The following is a 21,504-nucleotide window of genomic DNA, read 5'->3' on the forward strand; positions in this document are numbered from 1 at the left end:
TTACCATTGATGTATTGTTCCATCAGAAAAAATAACCAAAACATTTTCTGGAAAAGACTATATTTTTGACAAGCAAAAAGTTCTCTGTGCCTAGACATGTTCCTCATATGATTTTGTTAATCATATTAGATGACAGGTTTAACCACTCTGCAAAACAGATTCAGCTTTTTGCCTGTAGGAAGCTGTTTCTTGGGTTTTATGTGACCTAAACGAATGCTTAGATGGAGGAAGTGATATGTGATAATGTGCTATTTATTGTTTCCTAATTAGAGCATCTAACATGTACCACTCCTAAAGGTTTTTTTCTTTTCTTTTTGTTTCTTTTTTCTAATTCTCACTCTTCAGGAAAGTCTCTCATGATAAATAAAGCAGCTCTTCACCCATCATTTTCCCAAAAGACCAAACACCTGCCTACTTTTCTAGCAGGGAACAAGAAGTCATTTTTGTTTTTGTTTTTTTTTCCAGTGAGTCCCTGTAGTCAGAATGACAGAGGAAAAGATTAGTTAGCTTGCATTGTAAGCTGTATTTAAGGTGAAAACATTGTAGTATAAAATATTGTGGCTGCTTCTTATAAATATGCAATGTTCTATCGGGCTTTTGTGATAGTACTGTGTTTCCATACAATGGAGCTCTCCAGCTTGACCGTATTGATTTTATTCATTTTTTTTAAATTTAGGACTTCAGTCTTCAAGTGGAGTGGTACTAAGTAGGTGGGAAAAACGTGGAGCATTGTCAGTGTTTGTGTGCTTTTTCCTGTGAGTAGAAGAAACACTTGTGCTGAGAAGTTGAAAATATAATCATTCTTTGTTTAATCAAGCTGCCAAATTTCTGCCAAAATATTAATGTTAATTAAAAGCCTGTTATTAATTTAAAAGAGAAACAGGAAGAAAATTTTCTGCCAGTTTATGAAAGATTTAATTATGAAATATTAGATGGATATCCTTCCATCCTGAAGTCCTCTCTTTATTCCTAGCACAAACTCACTGTTGATCCAAAGGAACCATTTTCCCAATGAGAAGGTAGGTCAGGATTCGTACCCTTTTGGTCCAAGGTCCTTCTTTGGAGCACAAGGTCCCTGCTGTGGAAGAGCTTTTCAAATTATGGACAATCGATCATTGTGATGTGAGCAAATTCAAGCAAATGCATATGATAAAACACAGATACAGTCAAACACCTTCTGATTAAACAACCTTCAGAGAGTAACAGCCTTAAGTCACTACCAAACTCAGCTGGGTATGAATTGGTGACCTAAAGGTGAAAGGCTTTTAGCCCCTAAACTCCAGGCATTGATTTCTAATTCTCTTGTGAAATCAATCCTGTGACACAGATATATTGAGTCACCTCATGGCTGCCCCGACTCCCCTGACCTTTGTCCTCTCTATAATGTATGGAAGAATATTTAATGCAGCTTGTTTATGAAACAAGCTGTGCTCCCTCTCAGCTGCTGCCTCGGCCCATGGCATGTGAAGGGGGCATTCAGAGAAGGAGGATGATGAAATGTTTGGGTTCTCAGTGTTACTCAATCTGCCACATAAAGTGCTGTGAGCAGGATTGGTGGAGGCCTTCAAGAAGTAATGACTGAGCAGCATTTTATTGCACTGGAATTACAAGAGCATATGTTCTATCTGTGATGTCAGGGCTGAGCTGCATTAATGAAGCAGTGGCTGTCATCAAAGACTGTCAGTCATAGGGAACGGGATGGAAGAGGGTGTGGGCAGGAGCTTGCAAGAAAGGACTGAATCTCACTCAGAGGGGCTGGGAAAGGTTGAGGTGAAAGATGATAATTTGACTTAAAAGGAAGATTAAAAAATAAACTTATAAAATGTTCTTCAAGGAATTTTCAAAACCAGGGAACAATTTAGATCTGTTTAATCCTTTCTAGGCCTCACCTGTGTGCTATATGTGGTGTAAACTAATTTTCCAGTAGGTGCTGCAGAGTAAAAAATAGGTGGTTAGGACAAAAGGTTATTTCAGGTAGAAGTTACTGCTGAATTTGGTTTAGACAAATGATAATTTACAAAAGTGATCTGAAGACCTGAAGTCTAAATGAAAAGATTTTGTGTTCACTGTCCAACCACAGTTGAACAAATACTTCTACATGTGGTCAAATTGGTGGACACTCCCAGCAAAATGATAAAACCTAAGAAGTGTACATTTGGAAAATGAGAAAGTGTCAGTTTGAAAACACGTAGGGTCTTGTATGTGGCAACCAGGTGAAAATTGCAGTGCTGCTGCTGGTGATGCTCAATGTGCTGCCAAATGTATGGGAAGTTTTTGTTTACTAGCAGAAGCATTTTTCATGATTTCTTAATTGGCATAAAATGTGTGCAAACTCTACATCTTTTCCCACATCCGTTCTCATTTTGTTTCCTTTTGTTGTTGCTTTTATTGCAGCTACTCAAGGCTCTGTGATGTTAGACAGATGCTTTTGTGCTGACTGATATAACACAGAGGATTCTGTGGAGTCATGACTTGTCCTGATTTTATGAGTCATGATGACCTTTATCATCCTACTGACTACGATCAGAGAGATAATAGGGAGCTTTCAGTAGTTGTTCCCACTTGTTCCCATGGATACCAGACCAATTTCCACATCAACTTTTTTTTTAAAATAAATTCTTCTGAGCCTTTTAAAAAAAAGTAGTGCATGGGTTGTAAACGAAACAACAGGTGTTTACAGTGCATTATATTTCAGTATTTATACTTTACAGAAGGAAAAAAGTGTTGACCATTAGTTTGTAAACTTGAGATATGTGATTGAAATAATAATTTTCATAAATAGCTCTTAATTTTATTCACATGTTATGTGAAATACATTTCCTTTATTTTTGCCATGTTTTAATTCACTGGACACACCCTTTCCATTTCAATTCATGTTATGACACATACAAATGTTCATTAGATGTGATTAAAATGAAAGAAAACATCATGCTTCAAGTCGTGTGGGGAACAGAGCGAAAATTTCCTTGGGGAAGATTATCTTTTAATTGCTCACTATAGGATTTCTTTGTAGATAATAAGTATTTTCAGACAGTTGCATCTACTCTGTGCAAGATGAAAATATCTTAGTACTTTGTAAAACAGACAAAAAAAGTTGTTTAAAAATCTAAAGGCAGCTGTGTGAGGAATGCCCTTTATTTACGATGATAATGACATCAGCACCATGAGTCCCTTGTTGAGGCTCAAGCTGTGTATCTCAGAATGAGAGGAAATGGCAGTATCCCTGGAAATGCCTCATCAAGCCTGAGTACAAAAAGCTTTATGGGGAAGGACTATGTCTGTTGTGTCTATAAAGTTGTAGACACTTTGTTCCTGTAATCATAAATAGTTTCAACTGCTGTGAAGTGCTGACACAGTCCAGCCATAGTTTGAGAAAACTACTTTAAATTAATAGTCAGGAATGCTTTAGTAATTTTTCCTTTCAAAAAAGCATCTGTAGTAGGAACTTGGTACTTAAATATGCTTCTCTCTAATTAAATAGAATAGATTAAATATATTCATTTCTTGAGACTTAATTGCATGTTTCAGTGGAATTGAAATGAAATTCAGTGGAATTGAATGACATTTCAATGAAAACTGAAAGAGAAGTGAAACATGTACATGCTGTGGTGTTGAATAGAGCTGGGGTTAAGCCTGTGACTCTGCTCTTCAGTCAAAAACTTTTCCCAGGTATATAATAAATAGGAATTGTAATCTTTTTCTGGTGGGAGAAAATGAAAAATATGGCCCATTTTAATTGTTCTGTAGGTGTGGGGCTGTTTTTTCCAGTCTGGTATCCGAAGTGCAATACACTTTTTGCACAAAGTGCAAATACTTTTTTGGAGGAAAATGTTAATAAATATTTCACTCTATGAGAGAAAAAACCCACAAACCCCCATAATATAAATACAACTTTTTCTTAGGAAAGAGTCGTGTTTGAATGTTATTAATAATGACCCACCTATCTCATTGGATTATATGTATTGTTTATTTTATCAGGCTTCTCTGGCAATTGTGTTGGCTGTGGCAAGAAGGGTTTCTGCTACTTTACAGAATTCTCAAATCACATTAATCTTAAACTGACCACTCAGCCCAAGAAACAGAAACACTTAAAGTATTATCTGGTCAGGAATGCACAGGGAGCTCTGACCAAAGGATCTGTAATCTGCTGGAAAGGGGCAGGTAAGATAATGAAGCTGTCTTCCTTGAGCTCTGGTTTTCATCATCCAAGCTTAGCTATCATGGAGACTGGCATCTGTGTAAAACCTAACACAGATCAGTTGAAAGAAAGGCTCTTTAAAGCTAGGTGATTGCTAGAGCAGCTGTAAAAAGCCATTGTCTGATCTAATAAGAGGCTGGCATGTCAGAAACCATTGGTTCCTTCATGCCAAGTGCTGTAGCCTCTAAGCAGTTCCTATGTGAAATTATCAAATCAAATATGCTGGGAGTTAAGCAGATGCCACTGTTTTGAGGGGATAAAAAGGTTCTTTTTGTTGTTAAGAGTTTAGAGGCCGGCAGTCTTCAACCAGTACCTGCTCAAGCACCTTGTTCCAATTGCCAGAAAGTTCGGGTCTCTCCGGAAGCACCTCCAGTGAGCTGCTCCCAGCTGCAAACCCCAGTGCTCCAGCTGGGACTCAGCAAACAGGTACTGCCTAGGAGGAAAACATGCTGGGCTTCCACCTGCTCATATTCTTCTGTGCTCCTGTATTTGTATGTACTTGTGTGAATGCAAAGACAAACAAACAAATAGGCATACTGCCACATAGATTAAAACAAGTTGAATGGAATTAGAGATATATTACAAACAAGGAAGGCAATCATACAAACAAGGAAGGCTTCTCCCTGTCCATTTTCTTCCTTCAGGTTTATATATAAATGGTTAGCGAATAGTAAAATGCATGTTCTGCAGCTTGCCCATATCTAAAGCAAACCAAATTTTTTTAAAACACCATTATTTTTAGAGTGTTTCTACAGCTGTTGCTTGTCTGGTCACACATGACAACTGTTGCAGGATCCAGTGTAATTTCAGCTTTTTCTTCTGATCCAGTCTATTTTATGTTATGACCAGAATCCCGTTTACTGCAGGCATTATATGGACATCAGCTTAAAAGCTTCTGAGTTTTTTCTTCTGCTGAGAAAAGTGACTTTAATATTAAAAACAAAACTAAGGATCAGTATCTGTAACTTTTTTATATTAAAAATTCTTTCTGAGACCTTTATTTTTCTGTTAACTTGACATAAATGAAAAGTAATGGATGATGGAGGCTAGAGTGATCTCTCTGAGCTTCTTCAGAGTGAAAACACTTCTTTAGTATCTTGTGACGATTACACAGATCCTCACAGGAGAATTAAGGCACATTTGTTCGTGGGTATATACTGTTCTCTCTGTGAGATAGAGGTCTGTTAAATAGTTATGATCTGGAATACTGGTGCCCATCCTGAACAAATTAAAAAGGTACATTAATTACAAGCATATTAGGCTTGAGAACACCTCTCTTTTTTTAATGCAGCATCATTAAAAAAAACTTAGAAAGAGAAAGTCAGATTGGGAGAGAGGCCTAGTAAATATTAGACACCCCCTCTCTTTTAGCTGGTTCTTGAGTAAGAGCCAGGATCCTGCAAAGAAGCTACAGTTTCTGACATATGCATTTAATTACAGAATCAGATTTTACCCAGGCACTTAATTGGGAGTATGAGATCAGAAATGGGTTGGTTTTATTCAGCATTGCATTCCCTCTTGAGCTGATCCTGATAGTTCCATTAAAATAAATGATCGAGTGATCAGTTTATTATATCAACTGAGCATCTTGACCTAGAAATGTTCAATGTAAATACTCTGGGTTTTTTTTCTTGTCAGCTGCAGCCATAGATCACATCCCTTCAACAGCAGCATTCAACTCAACAGTTTATAATGGCAAGGAGTCACCTAAACAACAGTTGATGAAAAATAACCTGTCTGCTCTGGCAAGACCTTCGGTGTTAGGTATTTGTACAGATTTGTTGTTTAATAACCCTAAACTCTTTATTCCATGGGTGTAATAGAAGCATTGAGCGAATTATATCATGATCATAATTTCATGCATGAATAGAAATTACTATTCCCTTCCCTTTCTGACCATAATATTGTTTTCTGTGTTAATTTCCAGGAAAAAGTTTTTTTAATATAATTTTCAGTCGCAGTTTTGTTACAGTTCATAATATTAACTGGATGTTTTTCCTTATATTTACAGTTCATTCATTCAGTAGAGGTACAGACCAAATTCTGAATCCAGGTTCTTAAAGAATATGTCAGCTTGCATCAATTTCATCAACATGTTTCATGAGGGGAATTAAGAAAGGTTTATAAGTAGTCTCTCATAGGATAATTCCTGTGTTGCAGTTCACCTTGGGATGGATCACTTTGACAACTGGCTCCAAAATCAAGAAACTATCCTTACTGTGCCATTATTATAATGATTTGTGTTAATTGTTTTCTGTCAAAAGTGTGTGTCACTGGTTTGTTTAAGGAAGAAAATTAGTCTCCACTATGGCTAGAAACAAGTTGTAGCTCCATTTTAGAATAAGTCTTCCCAAGTTGCCCTGCTGGCATCACAGACAAGTTCTTTTTCTCTGCCCATTTAGGTTCCTAATCTCTTTTCTCCATTCAGCAGCACATTATTGCCAATTCACTTCAGATGGATTACTTTCACATATCAATATGTGAAATGCATATCCTATCAATATGCAGGAAAGAGCACGGCATTGTCAAATAAAAAAATCCTTTGTATTACTCTATCTTGTGACTTTTGTCGTAACATTACGCTGGGAAACCAAGTGAGAGGATGTGCAGCACAAGTGACCAAAGGCTGCCCTCGCGTGGTGAAAGTGTGAGGGACACGGTCATTGGAAACCTGTATGAAAGGGTCTGCAAGGGAGCAGTCATCTTCGAGATTTGTAGACTTCGGGTTTATCTTTAATACCTTTTCCAAGTGTTTTTACATAAAATTCTTATTCTGTCTTGAATCTTATGTGGGACAAACCATTCCGCCGGGATATACAGCCCTACCAGTGTGAAACAGTGTTACGACTTCTCTGTAGTCATGTTCAGAAACAGAAATAGCTCAATCCTGCAAGTTCCTGAGTAGTTCCAGAAGGACCGTTGACTCTCAATAATTAGAAATACTTGATGTTAGTGGAAGCTCATCATCTCAGGATTTTGCAGGAGCGCACAAGAAGACTCAAGAAATTAATGAAAGAAAATTAAAGAAATTAGTCATTGAGAGCTCCTAGAAAAACTGTGAGAAAGATATGCTTTTACAGACAAAGATACTAAAGCTATATATGGGTAGGAGGAAGGTGTAGAAGTAGTTGGATAGGAGTTAATATGGAGTAACATAAAACCAAAAGTGGGAACCAACAAGAAGTGGCAAAAATCCTGTGAATGGGAAAATTGTTGAAAAGAACTCCTATCTTTATTACTATTACCCTGAAACCCTTGAGAATTTTATTTTGCGATGTTACATGAAACACTGTGTCGTGTTCAGAAATAAAAGGAACAAAATGCCCACACTGTTGACTTCAAAATATTAATACTTGTGAGTATTCTTAGTACATGTCTTGTTACTATATCATTCTTAGTAGAAAGTATTGCTATAAAATAAGTGAAATCCACCTAGATAATTAAGAGTTCTCTGCACCAGAAAGTTTCCAGAAATTTAAGAACACAGCAAAATAAAATAAAAACCACAAAAAATTATTATATTCACGGAGTTGACCCTGTCTTCCACCATACTCGATGCGCACAGTCTATCAAAATACATTGAGTTACCATGCACAAGCCTGAATACATTTTATTCTAATATTTCTCTGAAACATTATTCTTATTCAGGCACATTAACAAATTCAGGGCCTCCAAAAAAACGCCATAAAGGTTGGTCACCAGAATCTCCATCATCTACTGAAACTTGGAACTCGCAGCTCAATCCACAGGCTCCAAACAGAATTAAAAATGGTAAGCTGTACCCAGGGTAATGATTTTGTTTGTTTGATTGTTCAGAAAATAATGGTGGGAAAGAGGCCTTATTTTAAAGTCATGTGCAGATTCATATTAGAGGTTTGAAAGGTGTTTGATTCCTCCGTGCTCACCTGGGTGCTTCATTTGCATTGATTTCTTTTTGAGGCTCTGAGCTTAACTTTTCTTAGGATCCAGTCATCAAGCCATTGACAAATTCCAACAGATGTCCGTTTTTAGACACCAAAACACCTCTGGAATATTAAAATTAGCATCATAAGTCAGGGTACTATCCATTGTTTCAATTATTTGTCATAGCATTCTTGGCACTTGGATTTTATAGGCTACATACAGACAAGAGTGCCATGCAGTGAAATAAACCCAGTTTCTCCCATAGGTTTTCTTTAATATTGTTTAAATTAAAATTACCATAATGAAGTTATAATTGAATTACTGTTGAATCTTATTTTTTTCTTTCTTGCTATAACAATAAAACCTGTTTAGAACCAGTGAAACTAACTCACAAGTCATAACTATATGTGCAGTGATATCACATAAGTCTCTCTATTCTTGCATTTATATCTGGAACTATTTGTTTATAAGCATTTCAAAATCTTTATGCACATGGGATGTTCAAGGTTGCAATAACATAATTAGTCCTCCAAGACAGTTATCATGATAGTATGGGTTATAGTAACAACTTGTGAAAAAATGTGTAATAAAAAGCAGTTAATATTCATAGCAAATGTGTCTTCGAGATTATGCTGAACAATTTTTCTTTGAGGAAATCATTACTAGACCTGACTCCAGTAATAATATGTCTAAAATCTTAGATGGAGGAAGCCTGTCATCTTTATCACATTCTGCTTTGGTGGGACCAGCCTCCTCTCCAATGGTGGGCTCAGGAGAACCGGTCTCAGTTCCTGACAACTTGCTGAAAATCTGTAAAGCAAAGCCAGTTATTTTCAAAGGTAAAAACTCCAACCCTACAAGGTCCTAAATCTGTTTCGTAAGAGATGTAACAACATGTCCCACTCCTAAATGCTTCTAAAGCTGTCAGTTTTAAGAGGTTTACTTTAAATGTTTTTATATTTAATGCATACATGAGAAATTACGAAATTAATGTGATGTGTGCATAAATTTATTTTGTAGGTCATGGAAACTTCCCATATCTTTGTGGGAACATTAATGATGTGATAGTGAGTCCTTTGTTGTACACCTGTTACAGAAATTCACAGTCTTTATCTAGAGCATATGAACAATATGGTGCCTCCACAATACAGCCTATTTCTGAGGAAATGCAGCTCTTACTGACTGTCTACTACCTTGTTCAACTAGGTAAGATTGTTTTATATCCAGATAAACTACAATGAATATATTCCATGCTGGGAAATGAGAAAGAGAATATTAGGGCAGGACAATATTAAATATGGGTCTTTGTCATGTGATAGAAAACTATTGAATTCATGGTTAAGAAACAAAACAAAAAATTAGGTCTTGAAAACCAGACAGATTGAATTATAATCTTACAAAGTTTATTTTCTGCTCTAATATGGAATCTCAGCTATGAAAAATAAAGGAAAAGAGCTGTAATTCATTGCTTTTGCATATAGTCTGTGGTTTAGAAGAAGTATTATGCTCAGACAGGAAACACTCAACCTCATAAATATTTCTAATTACTGATACTCTAATTACAGGTTCCAGTTAGGGAAGCTTTACCTGAGTATCACAAAGGCATTTCAAAATGAAAAATTTTGTTCACATCTACTAAAGGCAATAGAGTCATGCATGCATAAATCTGAAACACGGTCATCTTTAAAAAATAACATATTCAAAACACATACTTTTTTTTAACTTGTTGCCTTAAGAGACCGCAGAAAACAGGACTCTGAGCCAGCTTAGTGTATAAGATAAGATAAAGAGGGTAGGTCCTTTAATTTCAGGCCTCGGGCCCACAGGAATACACATGACGCATCTCGTGTCCACGGGGTTCCACAATTTAAGGTATTATCCTAACCAATCCCAGATTTATCCGCCCCCGGTTCCTCCCCCAGCACACCCCTCTGGAAACTGAGGCAGTGGGCTCTGGCACCATCTTCTTTCCCATCTTCATCACAGCACGTCCAGTCCTTGGAGTTTCTCCCAAAGTTCTGGGCTTGAAGGTCGCTGTGCCTGTGCGATATCTTGTTGTCCAGGCCAGGGTGCAGATGTTCTTAAACAGAATGAAGGCCTACCTTGAGGGAAGTCTAGAAAAGCTAACAGAATTTTGAGGGACTGATATGGAATGGGGTAACAGTGTAGGGTAAATGTGTAAACTACTGTGCTAAGGGTAAGGGATATAATACAGCTACTTCTAAAATCTACAAAAAGCTAAAAATCCAAAAATCAGTAGGCATCAAACTCAACAGTTTTGTTTAATTGTTTCATGATATTTTCCTTCTAATTTTCTTTTTAGCTGCAGACCAGGTCCCTTTGATTGAGGATTTGGAACAAATATTCATGCGTTCATGGCGGGAGTCACACCTGTCTGAAATCCGTCAGTACCAGCAGGCTGTTCCGCAGGCCTTTCCCCAAGTGCCCAGCCAGATCACCGCAGTGACTTCAGCCCAGCTTCCCTGGCTGGCAGGCCTGGCAGCCAGCTCCTGTAACGACAGTGTCCATATCATTGAGTGCAGCTACTCGCTGGCAGAAGGGCTTTCAGAAATGTTTAAACTACTCATTGAAGGAAAATTGATAAAGACGAACTATGTAGTGATCATATGTGCCAGTAGAAATCGAGCCATTGACTCCTGCATTGTGATAACAGGTAATATCCCAAAGGTGTATCTCCAGGCAAATCAGAGTAATTCAGTGCTATGAGGGGTTTGGTTGGAGTTCCAGTAAGTTGCCTCACAAAGCAGAGCTTTGACCAACAAATAATGGGCTTCGATGAACCCAAGCTGACACTGCGCAGTTGGGTCTCTCCCCAGTACACCACATTTTACCTGTGTTGCCTATTTTCTCACCAAGGCTTCTCAGCCAACATGGCTACAAACAAGTAACAGTGAGTTACAGCACACATAGTGCGTAAAGCTCTCCTGCTCTGTGCAACTGGGATATTACTGCAAACAGGGGACCAAACCTTTTCTTAGTTTCTAAAAGATGGTCTTTCAGTGCCATTCCCTTCAACAACCTGTTGATGACTATGCTTAAAAAGTAAATAAATTATCTGAATAGCCATTTGGAGATTTGTTATGAGTGTAAGATAATTGACGATTCCTTTGAATATTATATGGTCTTCTTATATAGTATATTAAAAAATATTTCCTAAATTGGGAAAGAATTTTAAACACAAAGAATTTTAAAGCATGAATGTATTTTACAAGTGTCTGGTGCATAAATGTACTGGAGAAGGAAAAGACTCATCTCTGCCATTTTTGTGTGTGTGGTATTCATTTAGTTAGGTAGTACTTTTCTTGTGACTTAGAACATTTTTGACTTTAGTTTGAAGTGTTTTCAAAATTACTCTTTTTTTATCTTTTAGGAAAGTATCAGGCAAGAGTTCTGTCTGAGAGCATGCTCAGTCCCTCAGACTACCAAAAAGAAGTTAACTATCAGCTGGTCACAGGGAAGGTGGAAACTCTGGGGTCCTTCTTTAGCACACTCTGCCCAGGTACCTAACAGGTCATAAAGAGGCATGTTTCCCAGTCCCTGAAACTTTTAAGTCAGAGAAAATAGCTGTGCTCATTTCCTTTCCAGAAGCAAGACATTATTAGAAATGTATGAAAAATGCAGGACAAAGTTGTGAAAGTACATTTGAATTGAAATTCCTCTTAAAAGTGTCAGTTTCTAAAATTCCTTGGTTTCATAAAAATAGGCCAGCAAATAGCTGAGCATATTATTCTTAGCTATGCAAATCCGTCCTTATATTATGCAAGTCCATAGCCATATGAATGTATAAGTCTTTTTTTTACCTAAGCACAGAATTAATTTAGATCATGATATAGAACAGAGGTATTTTATCAAAGGTAGGATTTGCCCATTCAGCTTACCATACTGTGAACTTGACATGTTGCATGGGACAGAGAAGGAAATTGCAAAGAGCCAGGGTTACTGGATCATTTTTTAACTGAGTATACTGAGGATTACTACAAGCAGGATTTTGTGGGGGTAGATCCAGCCAAGTGGAAAATTAAACTGTATCTCAAAACTGGAGCAAATGCATAATATTTGTCAGTGTTAATGGGGTGTCATGTCCCCTTTACCATTCACATCACATTGGTAAATAGATCACAAGAACCCTTCTTATTGTGTCATGGTATTTTGAGTGGTCACTTAAGAAAATCTCATTTTCCTTGAATTGTCTCGTAGTGATATTAGTGTTTTTGCTCTTAGTGTGTTCAAAGTATGGTTCTTAAAATCACTTTTGCTACTGTTTGAGCAGAACAAGTAAATGAGGATCCTAAAAATAGTTGCCACCTATATCCACTGGATTGCACTTCATGGGACATACCCTGCCTTTCTGAGCTCAGTGCAGACATGTCCAAACATCTTTTCAGCTGCTGAGAATATACTAATGCTCAGGTCAGGCATATTGTATTGTCTGCGTGGCTTTCATCTGTAAGCAGGGTCCCTGCTCGACAGAATAGGATATATTTGCAGATATGCAATAGTTCAGTAAAACAAATCTTGTATGCTTCAGCATTGTGCATAGCTACAAAACTCATATTTGTCTTTCAGCGTTATAGGAAATTATTTTTCTTTCTGCCTCTCAAAAGTTTAAAGATTTAAAAATGTTTATCAGATTTTTCCTGAAGTTTCTTGTAATCCTCGTTAGTAAGCAGTATAGATCTGTGGTCTTAGCATAAACTAAGCTGGTTTCATGTCTTTGTTGTTGCTGGTTTGCATGAGGACCTTGAGGCTAGTTTTCTGTCACCCTTCCTAAATGCCCTAGCCAGTGGTCTCAGGGCTGGTTTGTCACTCCCTGGCCTATTTTGCGTTTAATTAGTGATATACTGTAAAAACTGATGCAATGGAAAATAACAAGAGGGTTCCTGTATAAAACAGCCAGTAAGCCAAGGGCAGGATAACTAGCTAACATATATAAAGGTCTTTAAGATCTACAAAACCAAATCAGTATGAATTGCAACTCTTATTAACATGGATGTCAATTCCACTATCCCTTCAATCTGATAGAGGGTGACATTGATCTTTTGCTGGAGAAATTTTATCAGGAAAACCAAGGGCACATCTCTTCATCACTTTCGGTGAATAAACCAACAGCAGTGAATGGAACTGGAACAGCTGTGTGTACAAGTAAGTAAGGAGGATTTTCTAAAGAGATAACTGAGTAGGGTACTGGAATCCAAATCTCTAGGTGCACAGTTAGATCCATCTGGGCAGAGTCTTAGGAAGTTTCCTGAGGCAAACAGCAACTCATGTTGGAATATTCAGATTTACACTGATGAATATTCTGCTTCATTCTTCTGGGTATTACAGCTTTTGAAGCTTTAGGTCATGCTTCTGTTGTAGAAGAATGATGTTTTAGAAATTCACTTTTACCTCTCAGGCATTAAAGAGACTTATAGGACCAAAAAGCCCAATTACAGAAAGATTTCTTTGCATATTCTGTATGGATTTTTGTAAATGAACTCCTGTTCATAAGCAAAATACTGTAAAGAGTAGATCAGTCATTCTTTGCCAGACTCTTATCATTTTGCATTAGATTAGACTTTGAGTATATATCTAAACAGAATTTTGCCTTTTTCCAGGTTATGAGGTTGAACGACATCAAATTCGTCCATTCCAGCTAGCAGTGGCTCAGAAGTTGCTGTCTCATATTTGCTCAATTGCTGACTCCAGCACTCAAAATCTTGATTTGGGTTCCTTTGAGAAAATCGATTTCTTGATTTGTGTTCCACCATCTGAAGTGACTTATCAGCAGACTTTGTTTCATCTCTGGCACTCAGGTGCTTATTAGTTAGCTTTATTTTGGATTTACAGGACATTCTTAGATTTATGTATATCTGGAGATATTGACATTTGTTCCATTTCTCTAGGTATTTTATTAGAACTTGGATTAGAAAAGGAACATCTTACAAAGCAGAGAGTGGAGCAGTATGTTTTGAAACTAGATGCGGAAGCCCAAATTAAATTCAAAGTCTTCTTACAAAACTCTATGCAGAATCCCCATACGCTGTTTGTCCTAATCCATGATCATGCACACTGGGATCTAATGAGGTAAGAAAACTGTAACTTGTTTTTAGAGAAATTAGCATTGTCCGCATTACCTCTCAATATTAGCTTTCAGATTTATCCCTTCCTTCCTATTTGTTTGCATCTTTGAATAAACATGCTTTCTTTTAAGGTCTTTCATGACTTATTCTTACCCTGCTTATTATACTGTGTCTCAGTGGAACATTTCAGCTTTTCTTGCTCACCATTCTTATCTACTTTCAGCCACAGCTATTGTTTTTTGGGCTGGTTGTCATTTGTTCAGAGGAAAGCTTCCTGTGAAAGTACACAGAGCTCATTATCGTGTCCTGTGGGCTGTAAAACATGCAAACCCCTGACCCAGTGAATAGACAACTAGTGAGCCAACACTGCTGCCTGGTTTTTTTTAACTGATTGGTAATTTTCCAGTACAGTGTTTTTTCTCTCCAGAATTGCTGATTTTTAAGAATTGAAAGCTTCTCTGGATACATAGTGATGTTATGTACTCTTCTCAGGGAAGCAGGGTGGTTTCTTTCCAATGTTTACCAAGTTACCCAACAACTCACTTGCACAACTCATTGCTTACCTCACAGAGCTCTGTTTCCTTAGCTTCTCAATAATCTACCTGCTGAGAAGTGGGGCTGTTTTTGCTGTCTTGTTTCTGAGGTGCATGGGGAGGTTGGAGAACATTCCAGATTCCAGAAACACCAATATTTTCCAACTATGGGATCATGGTAGTGTTTCTGAAACCAAAAATTATGGAATCTTACTTGTGAATTAAGCAACAAGGTCTTTTCTTTTACACTGGTTAGGAATGATGATTTTCAACAAAACTTTATTTTTGTATCTGGGAGTTTCCTGTTCAACTCTTCTGTATTTTGAACTTACAAGGCCTTTTACAGTTGTCCCAGCCTTTAAGACATTTATTCATATAACATCCTTGAGTGGGTAGGGAAGTACCTGTATTGCTGCTTAACTCTGTTTTGTATCTAATAAAGATTCTCTCTCTCTCTCTCTCTCTCTCTCTCTCTCTCTCTCTCTCTCTATATATATATATCTATCTATATATATATATATGAGACAAATATTTAAGTGAATATACTGCCCAGCAGAATTCATGCCACCTAACTGAAATCGGTTCAAGGAGTGCCTAAAACAGGAGTAGAGCTGCCTGGGATTGTCCACATAGTCCAGCAGAGACATGGGCATCCCTGAGGGCTGACTTAGGTCACAGGTGGACACAACCAATTTCTGGAGTTATTTATCTCTCTCTACTGGTAAGAGGAGGAGGTTGTAGTGACTGGGCTTGTACCTTGGTCACTGCAGGTAAATCCCAAAATTAAATAGTGTGAATTTGGACTGAAATTTTGCACAGGAGCAAGGAATGGTTCTCACACAAAAAATTGACTGTCGGTGTTCCATGCTACTGGGATTTGCTCTAAGAATAACTATTCTTCCCTTTCATAATAGCCCTATCACAGGTAATTCTCCTCTGTTTTTCTATCATACTGATTTACCATTTGTTCTTTTCTATCCTGATTTTCGTAGGTTAGAATCATATTTTATTAAGGGCAGCAGTAAGAATCTGGCCAAAGGAAATGGCCGAAATCTGACCCAAGGCTATATGTCTATCGGTAACTGGCACATCAGCTTCCTTTCATCCTTTATGTCTCGCATTCTGGTAGCTGTAAGGGCCTGGTAATTTGCCAACTAGAGAGCTCATCAGACTCACAGAAATTTTTAGTCGCAGTGAAATAATTTTCGCTTCTTTTCCTATCCTTGCGTGCAACAATTTCAGGGTAAAAGAATACAGTCCTAAGTTCCTTGTATGTGTTTAACTTTGATTTCACATCCAGGTTTGAGCTATTCCTCTGACACAAATGTTCCCTTGTGCTGATCACTTTGGAGAGTTTTGGGTTTCTTTTTTGCAGTGCTATGCATAGTCTTTATCCTCAAACAGAGCTGTCGACAGGACTTGTTGATAGACTGTTGAACTGCAGGGAGGTGAAAGAGGCGCCAAATATTGTGACCCTCCATGTGACTTCCTTCCCCTATGCGCTGCAGACACAACATACTCACATCAGCCCTTACAATGAGATCCACTGGCCTTCTTCGTACAGCAATGTAAGATGATGCTTTGGGTGCTTTTGTGAGCTTTTCATAAGTTATTTTCCATTTACATACTTGAAAAAACAGAGAAGTCCCCATGATTTCTGTAAACAAGAATGAAGTTTGCATGGCATCTTTTTTTTGCTCAGTCTGTGGCAAGTTTATTTTCCCTTTGCTTATCCTGTAACTTCTAGCTTTTTTCCACCTGTATTCCTTTTATATCTTCTATAAACTTTAGTAGCTCTGCTAAAAGTCATTGAAATGTCTGAAATTCTGCCTCTAGTGCATTACTGCATAAATATATGTACATTCATGCATTTTCTTCATATATGTGCATATTTATTCCATACATAGCTGTTCTGTCTATGTATGTATATGTGAGGAGAGAGAAAGAAAGAAACGGGGGAAGTTGGGCCAAACTTTCATTCTATTAAAAAAATGAATTCTATTTCTTTCTCTTTTTGTTTTAACATGTCTGAGTAGATGTATGCTTATTAAATCATCATGGCTGGGCTTTGCGAACAAAGATTTGGGAAGGGCTCTACCCACGTTTGTTGCAAGTGCGTTGATGCTTATTAGATAATGTGATTGCAAATATATCATACACCAATGGTTAATCAGTTGTAAATTAATAATAGACTTTACCCTTATAGTTTTGTTGCTTCCTTTGCTTTAGGGTGTAGATTTGTACCATGAAAACAAGAAATACTTTGGACTGTCAGAATTCATTGAGTCCACCCTCTCTGGACATAGCATTCCACTGCTTCGGTATGACAGCTCTTTTGAAGCAATGGTCATGGCTTTGGGAAAGAGGTATGGTGCCCTCCTTTGTTTAACGCTGGAAATTTAGGAAGTACTTTCTAGTGACTTGAGTTACTAGCTAGAAGCCTGGTTCTTTTTTTGTATCTCACTATCCTACACATCAGCTGCATATGCAAGGGCATTTCATCTGTTCTTATTTTCCCCTTCCATCTTTTTTGTATATATTTGGCCTGCAATATTATTGGTCTAGGCTGCCTCTTACTGTGAACACACACACTGCTTAGTCCAATTTCCAGTGTATTCTGGTTCTGACCACTAGCTACTTTTATATTTTAATAATCTAACATTGCATCATCATGTAATTTCAGATGTGTTATTACTTTTGTCTAATGTTATCACTTGCTGACCCTGGCTGATTGTCATGTATACAATTTGTATATCCTGCATTTGGACCACAAAGAAAAGTTAGATATATCACTGTGGTAGGTAGACTTAAATCAGAAATAAAAACTTCAGAGCATCCTCAGAGCTTGAAAAATACATCATCAGTTTTCCTTGGTCCCTGTGGAACAGGTCTATAATCACTGCAAAACAGTAGTGATACATTATGTGCCTGCATCCAGCTGTGGAGGAACACTTGGGGATCTGTAAGAAGAATGAGACAGTGCAATCTGTACTGCTAACTGGGAGACTGAGCACATCCACACTTGACATGGAGCTGGGGCTTGCTACAGGGTGCTTTGGAGCTCTGCTCACACGTATCAGGTGCTTTTCTGAGCAAACCACAGTCACTCTTTTTACTGAGCACCTGGTTTTCATTTCTGTGCAAACCAAAGCACTGGAAGCTATTGCATATCCACGGCTCTCCTTTCTGTGGATTGGGGATTGAGACAGGGTGTACCTGGGCTTGGGAAATTGGGAGCGCTCATTGGGTGCTGCCTACATGTCCAGTCCTCTTGAACATAAGAGTAAGTTGGTTCAGGGCTTCAGTAAGAAAACAAGAGAAGCACCCCACCTCCCTTCTTCCCCTTAAGAATGACACACAACGAAGAATACTATTCTCATTGATAAGAGAATATAGTTTTGATTGATGATATTACTGAGTGCCTTAGCTAATATTCTGTGATAAATTTTGTAACAGCAGTAGGGTCTTGATAACTTAAAGGGATGTAACCGTACTGGACTACTTGCTTAGTAAATCTTTACTAAGAAAAATAGAGAGACAACAGCAGTTCTGATTGTGAAATGATGCCTTGCAAAGACTATCCAACTACAGTTCGATGATATTATGTGTTGTAGTAGATACAGTAGGTAGGAAAAAGTCCTGAGTTAACTATATTTTGTAAAAAATAGCTTTTTCACTTCACCCTTTAATACTTCACTATTTCACTCACTATTTATTTCAGGTTCCCCAGATTACACAGTGCAGTGATAAGGACTTTTGTCCTCATCCAACACTACTCTGCAGCTATGATGGCAGTGTGTGGTCTTTCTCAGATGAAGAATTACACTTCAGTTGAAACTCTGGAAATCACCCAAAATCTAATAAACTCTTCAAGACAATGTCCTAGTGGCCATGGCCTCATGGTGGTGTTGAGAATTCCATGTACTCCACTGGCTGCAGTGGCATATGAACGTCTGCATAATGTAAGGGAAAGACTAGCCCTTGAAGATAATTTTGAAATAATCTTGGGAAATCCTAATTCTGGAATCACAATAGGGAAGCACTTTGTGGAACAACTAAAGGTAAATTGCAGAATGGCACATACTGGGAGACTTTGTTAGATGGGTAGGTGGAGAGACTTTGCTGGTGAGAGTTATGGTCATGAGCTGAAGTGCAAATCTTTTAGCAAAAATAAAAACTACTATAAGGAGCATGGATTTTATCTTTTAGACATACTATCTGTGATACCTCTCCTGTCCTGCCTGTGGTTAATAAATACTCAGTGGAGTATCAACTAATATGGCTAGAACTTGACTTCCAGCAGCAACCCTTGGAAGCAGTTGAACTGCTTTTATCTAAAGAGACTATGAGAAATACATTAAAAAAACAAATAAAATGTTCAGTTTCAGCTGAATTTCCTCACAAAAACATCATAGTGCAAAAAAGCATTCTAATTAGTGACCACTTGAGAGTTAGATTATTCTTGTCACCAGCAGGTGGCAAGAAGGCACCAATGTGCCTACTGATCAGTGATGGTATTTATGTGTTCTAGAGCACCCCAGTGTTCACAGCTCTGGACTTCATGCTTTCTGGACCATGTTTTGTATTATGGATTAATTTATATTCTTTAGCTCCAGATTCATGGGTCATCTGTTTAACAAAAGCCTCCTTTGTTTTTCATAAAATTACTATCATCTGATTGCCAAAGCAAAAATGTATTTACATTCTAGGATGTTGTAATATATATATATATGTGACACACTGTTTACTCTGATTCAATACATGTTAGATGAAGTCGTTTAGTATTGAGGACCTAATACTAATCTCATTCTGCTATAAATTAGGCATAACTTACTCTGAAAAATCAGTAGTAGTTCTGATTTGCATCCTGATTATCTTCTCTGATGTGCCTAATAGTGGAACATGTACAATTGTCAGAGGCTGAGCTGTTGTACTGTTGATCCTACTGTAGATCAGTCCTATGGCAAAAAGGACTGACTGGTGTCAGTAAAACAATATAGCTCAATTCTAAATAGTCAAACAATAGATTAGTTATCAAACTTCTCATGAAGTTATCAGGAAAACTGATAGCTTTAGGGGAGAGTGGGAGACTCCAGAAGGTTGCAAGTGGGAACAGTGTGGGGGGTGTGTGTGTGTGTGTGTATGTTGAACACTTCTAGCTTTCTCCTATTCCTCTAATGTGAAAAAGTCTTGTTCCTAGCTCATTTTCTTCCTTGGACTCAGGTATCCATACATTATTTGCCACAACAAGCAACCCTCTTTTCTCTCACCCGAACCTCCTGCTCAGCTTTACTCTCCATTGTACCATATCTGTCCTATGCTCTGGCCTCAGTGCTTCCCAGCTGGGAAGCTGAGAGGCTTTTCAGACTGGAACGTACTGCCCCAGTATCCTCAGACTTAGAGCAGGCAGATTGCTACCTACCGAGTTCTAGAAAGTGCGAGATCTATCTGTGTTCTTGTCGTGGATGATATAAGTATGTATTTTTCTCTTTTTATTTGGGCTATACAGATATAGCTAGCAGTGTTTCTCTACCTTATACAGGTCTGGCAGAAAATTGAGGATGTAGATTGGAGGCCACAGACCTATTTGGAATTGGAAGGTTTGCCTTGTATATTGATATTTAGTGGGATGGATCCACAAGGGGAGTCTTTACCACGGTAAGAAGATCCACTGTTTTCTCAGCAGTAGTTTTTTATCCATTGCTTACCAAATGGCTGAATATTAACTGTGTAATTACTTGTGTGAGAAGAAAACAGATTTCGGTGTCAAGGTGTTCCTTTTCCATTTTTTGGCAGTTTTTGTATCATAAATACAAACCTCATATTATTGATAATAATAATAATCTTCTGTTTATAGCAAGATATGAGTAGCTTTGAAAATCTTATGAGAGTTGTTTCAGTTTAGAGGAGAGAATAGGTATGTTAAAAACAGAAGTATAGCTGCTGTAGGCACCTTAGGGTGGCTGAGAAATCTGTGTGATGTTGGCATATGTGCTCCAGGATGTGTGGAGATATCAGTGCCTTCTTGAATGGCAGCAGGAAGTTAGACAGGATGCCCGGAATACTGAATGCTATTGTATGTTCAACTGAACCCCATTCTGTGTGTTAGGTTTAGAATCCAAATGATTATTCTTTTTCCCATGCTGATGCTAACATTGAGTGCACTAGATTAAGCTGCATAGCTGGATTAAGAAAAAGTGTATGCACCACAGTGGTAAACTTAGTATTTTGTGCTTAATATCTCATCTGTAGTTGAAGCAGATAATGAAAAAATTCTCCTTTGGCTGTGTTTGTAAAAGAAATAAGGGGGTAGATTACAGTGAGCTTTCATACTAGCACCTCTTGTTTCTCTCCAGATCACTGAGATACTGTGACCTACGTTTAATAAATTCATCTTCTTTGGTAAGGACAACCTTGGAGCAAGAACTTGGTTTGGCAGCGTACTTTGTGAGCTCAGAAATTCACACAGAGAAAGCAGTTGTGAACGATGTGTTAGAAAGTGACCCAGAGAAACTAAGCAGCACTGATAATGAAGATGAAGAAATAGCAACAGAAGGTATTATTATTAGTGATAATAAAAGAAGCTGTAAAATGATTGAGCTGTGTGGCAACGGATTTGCCATATACAGTATGGAAAAAGTCCTGCCAGAAATGGACTGGTGAGGAAAACAGCTCAAACCCTATGGAAACAGAAGTTTTTACTGTAGTTTAAACATGTCTCAACATGTTTGTGTATTTTCTGCAGTGTCACTGTATCCCTCTCCCAAACACCCCCTGTGAAGCTATT

The 21,504-nt window shown here is 37.8% G+C and overlaps 1 protein-coding gene across 7 annotated transcripts in view; it reads left to right on the forward strand.

Moving 5' to 3' along the window:
* Positions 1–21,504, forward strand: part of GREB1 (growth regulating estrogen receptor binding 1) — a 94,016-nt gene that overhangs the window by 44,772 nt on the left and 27,740 nt on the right. For 3 of the 7 annotated variants that reach the window (XM_039386941.1, XM_027721973.2, XM_027721981.2), the window contains exons 5-20: positions 3,979–4,161; positions 4,481–4,624; positions 5,837–5,962; positions 7,847–7,969; positions 8,803–8,940; positions 9,122–9,307; positions 10,425–10,775; positions 11,493–11,621; positions 13,145–13,264; positions 13,720–13,917; positions 14,008–14,188; positions 16,093–16,285; positions 16,947–17,083; positions 18,439–18,778; positions 20,260–20,375; positions 21,074–21,273. In XM_039386941.1, coding sequence (XP_039242875.1) covers positions 3,979–4,161; positions 4,481–4,624; positions 5,837–5,962; positions 7,847–7,969; positions 8,803–8,940; positions 9,122–9,307; positions 10,425–10,775; positions 11,493–11,621; positions 13,145–13,264; positions 13,720–13,917; positions 14,008–14,188; positions 16,093–16,285; positions 16,947–17,083; positions 18,439–18,778; positions 20,260–20,375; positions 21,074–21,273 — 2,865 coding nt within the window. The other 4 variants (XM_039386944.1, XM_039386942.1, XM_039386943.1 and 1 more) reach the window with 4 other exon arrangements.

The sequence above is a fragment of the Pipra filicauda genome, unplaced genomic scaffold (assembly GCF_003945595.2).
Source record: "Pipra filicauda isolate LSUMZ 115617 unplaced genomic scaffold, ASM394559v2 scaffold518_size375886_pilon, whole genome shotgun sequence".
NCBI classification, from domain to species: Eukaryota; Metazoa; Chordata; class Aves; order Passeriformes; family Pipridae; genus Pipra; species Pipra filicauda.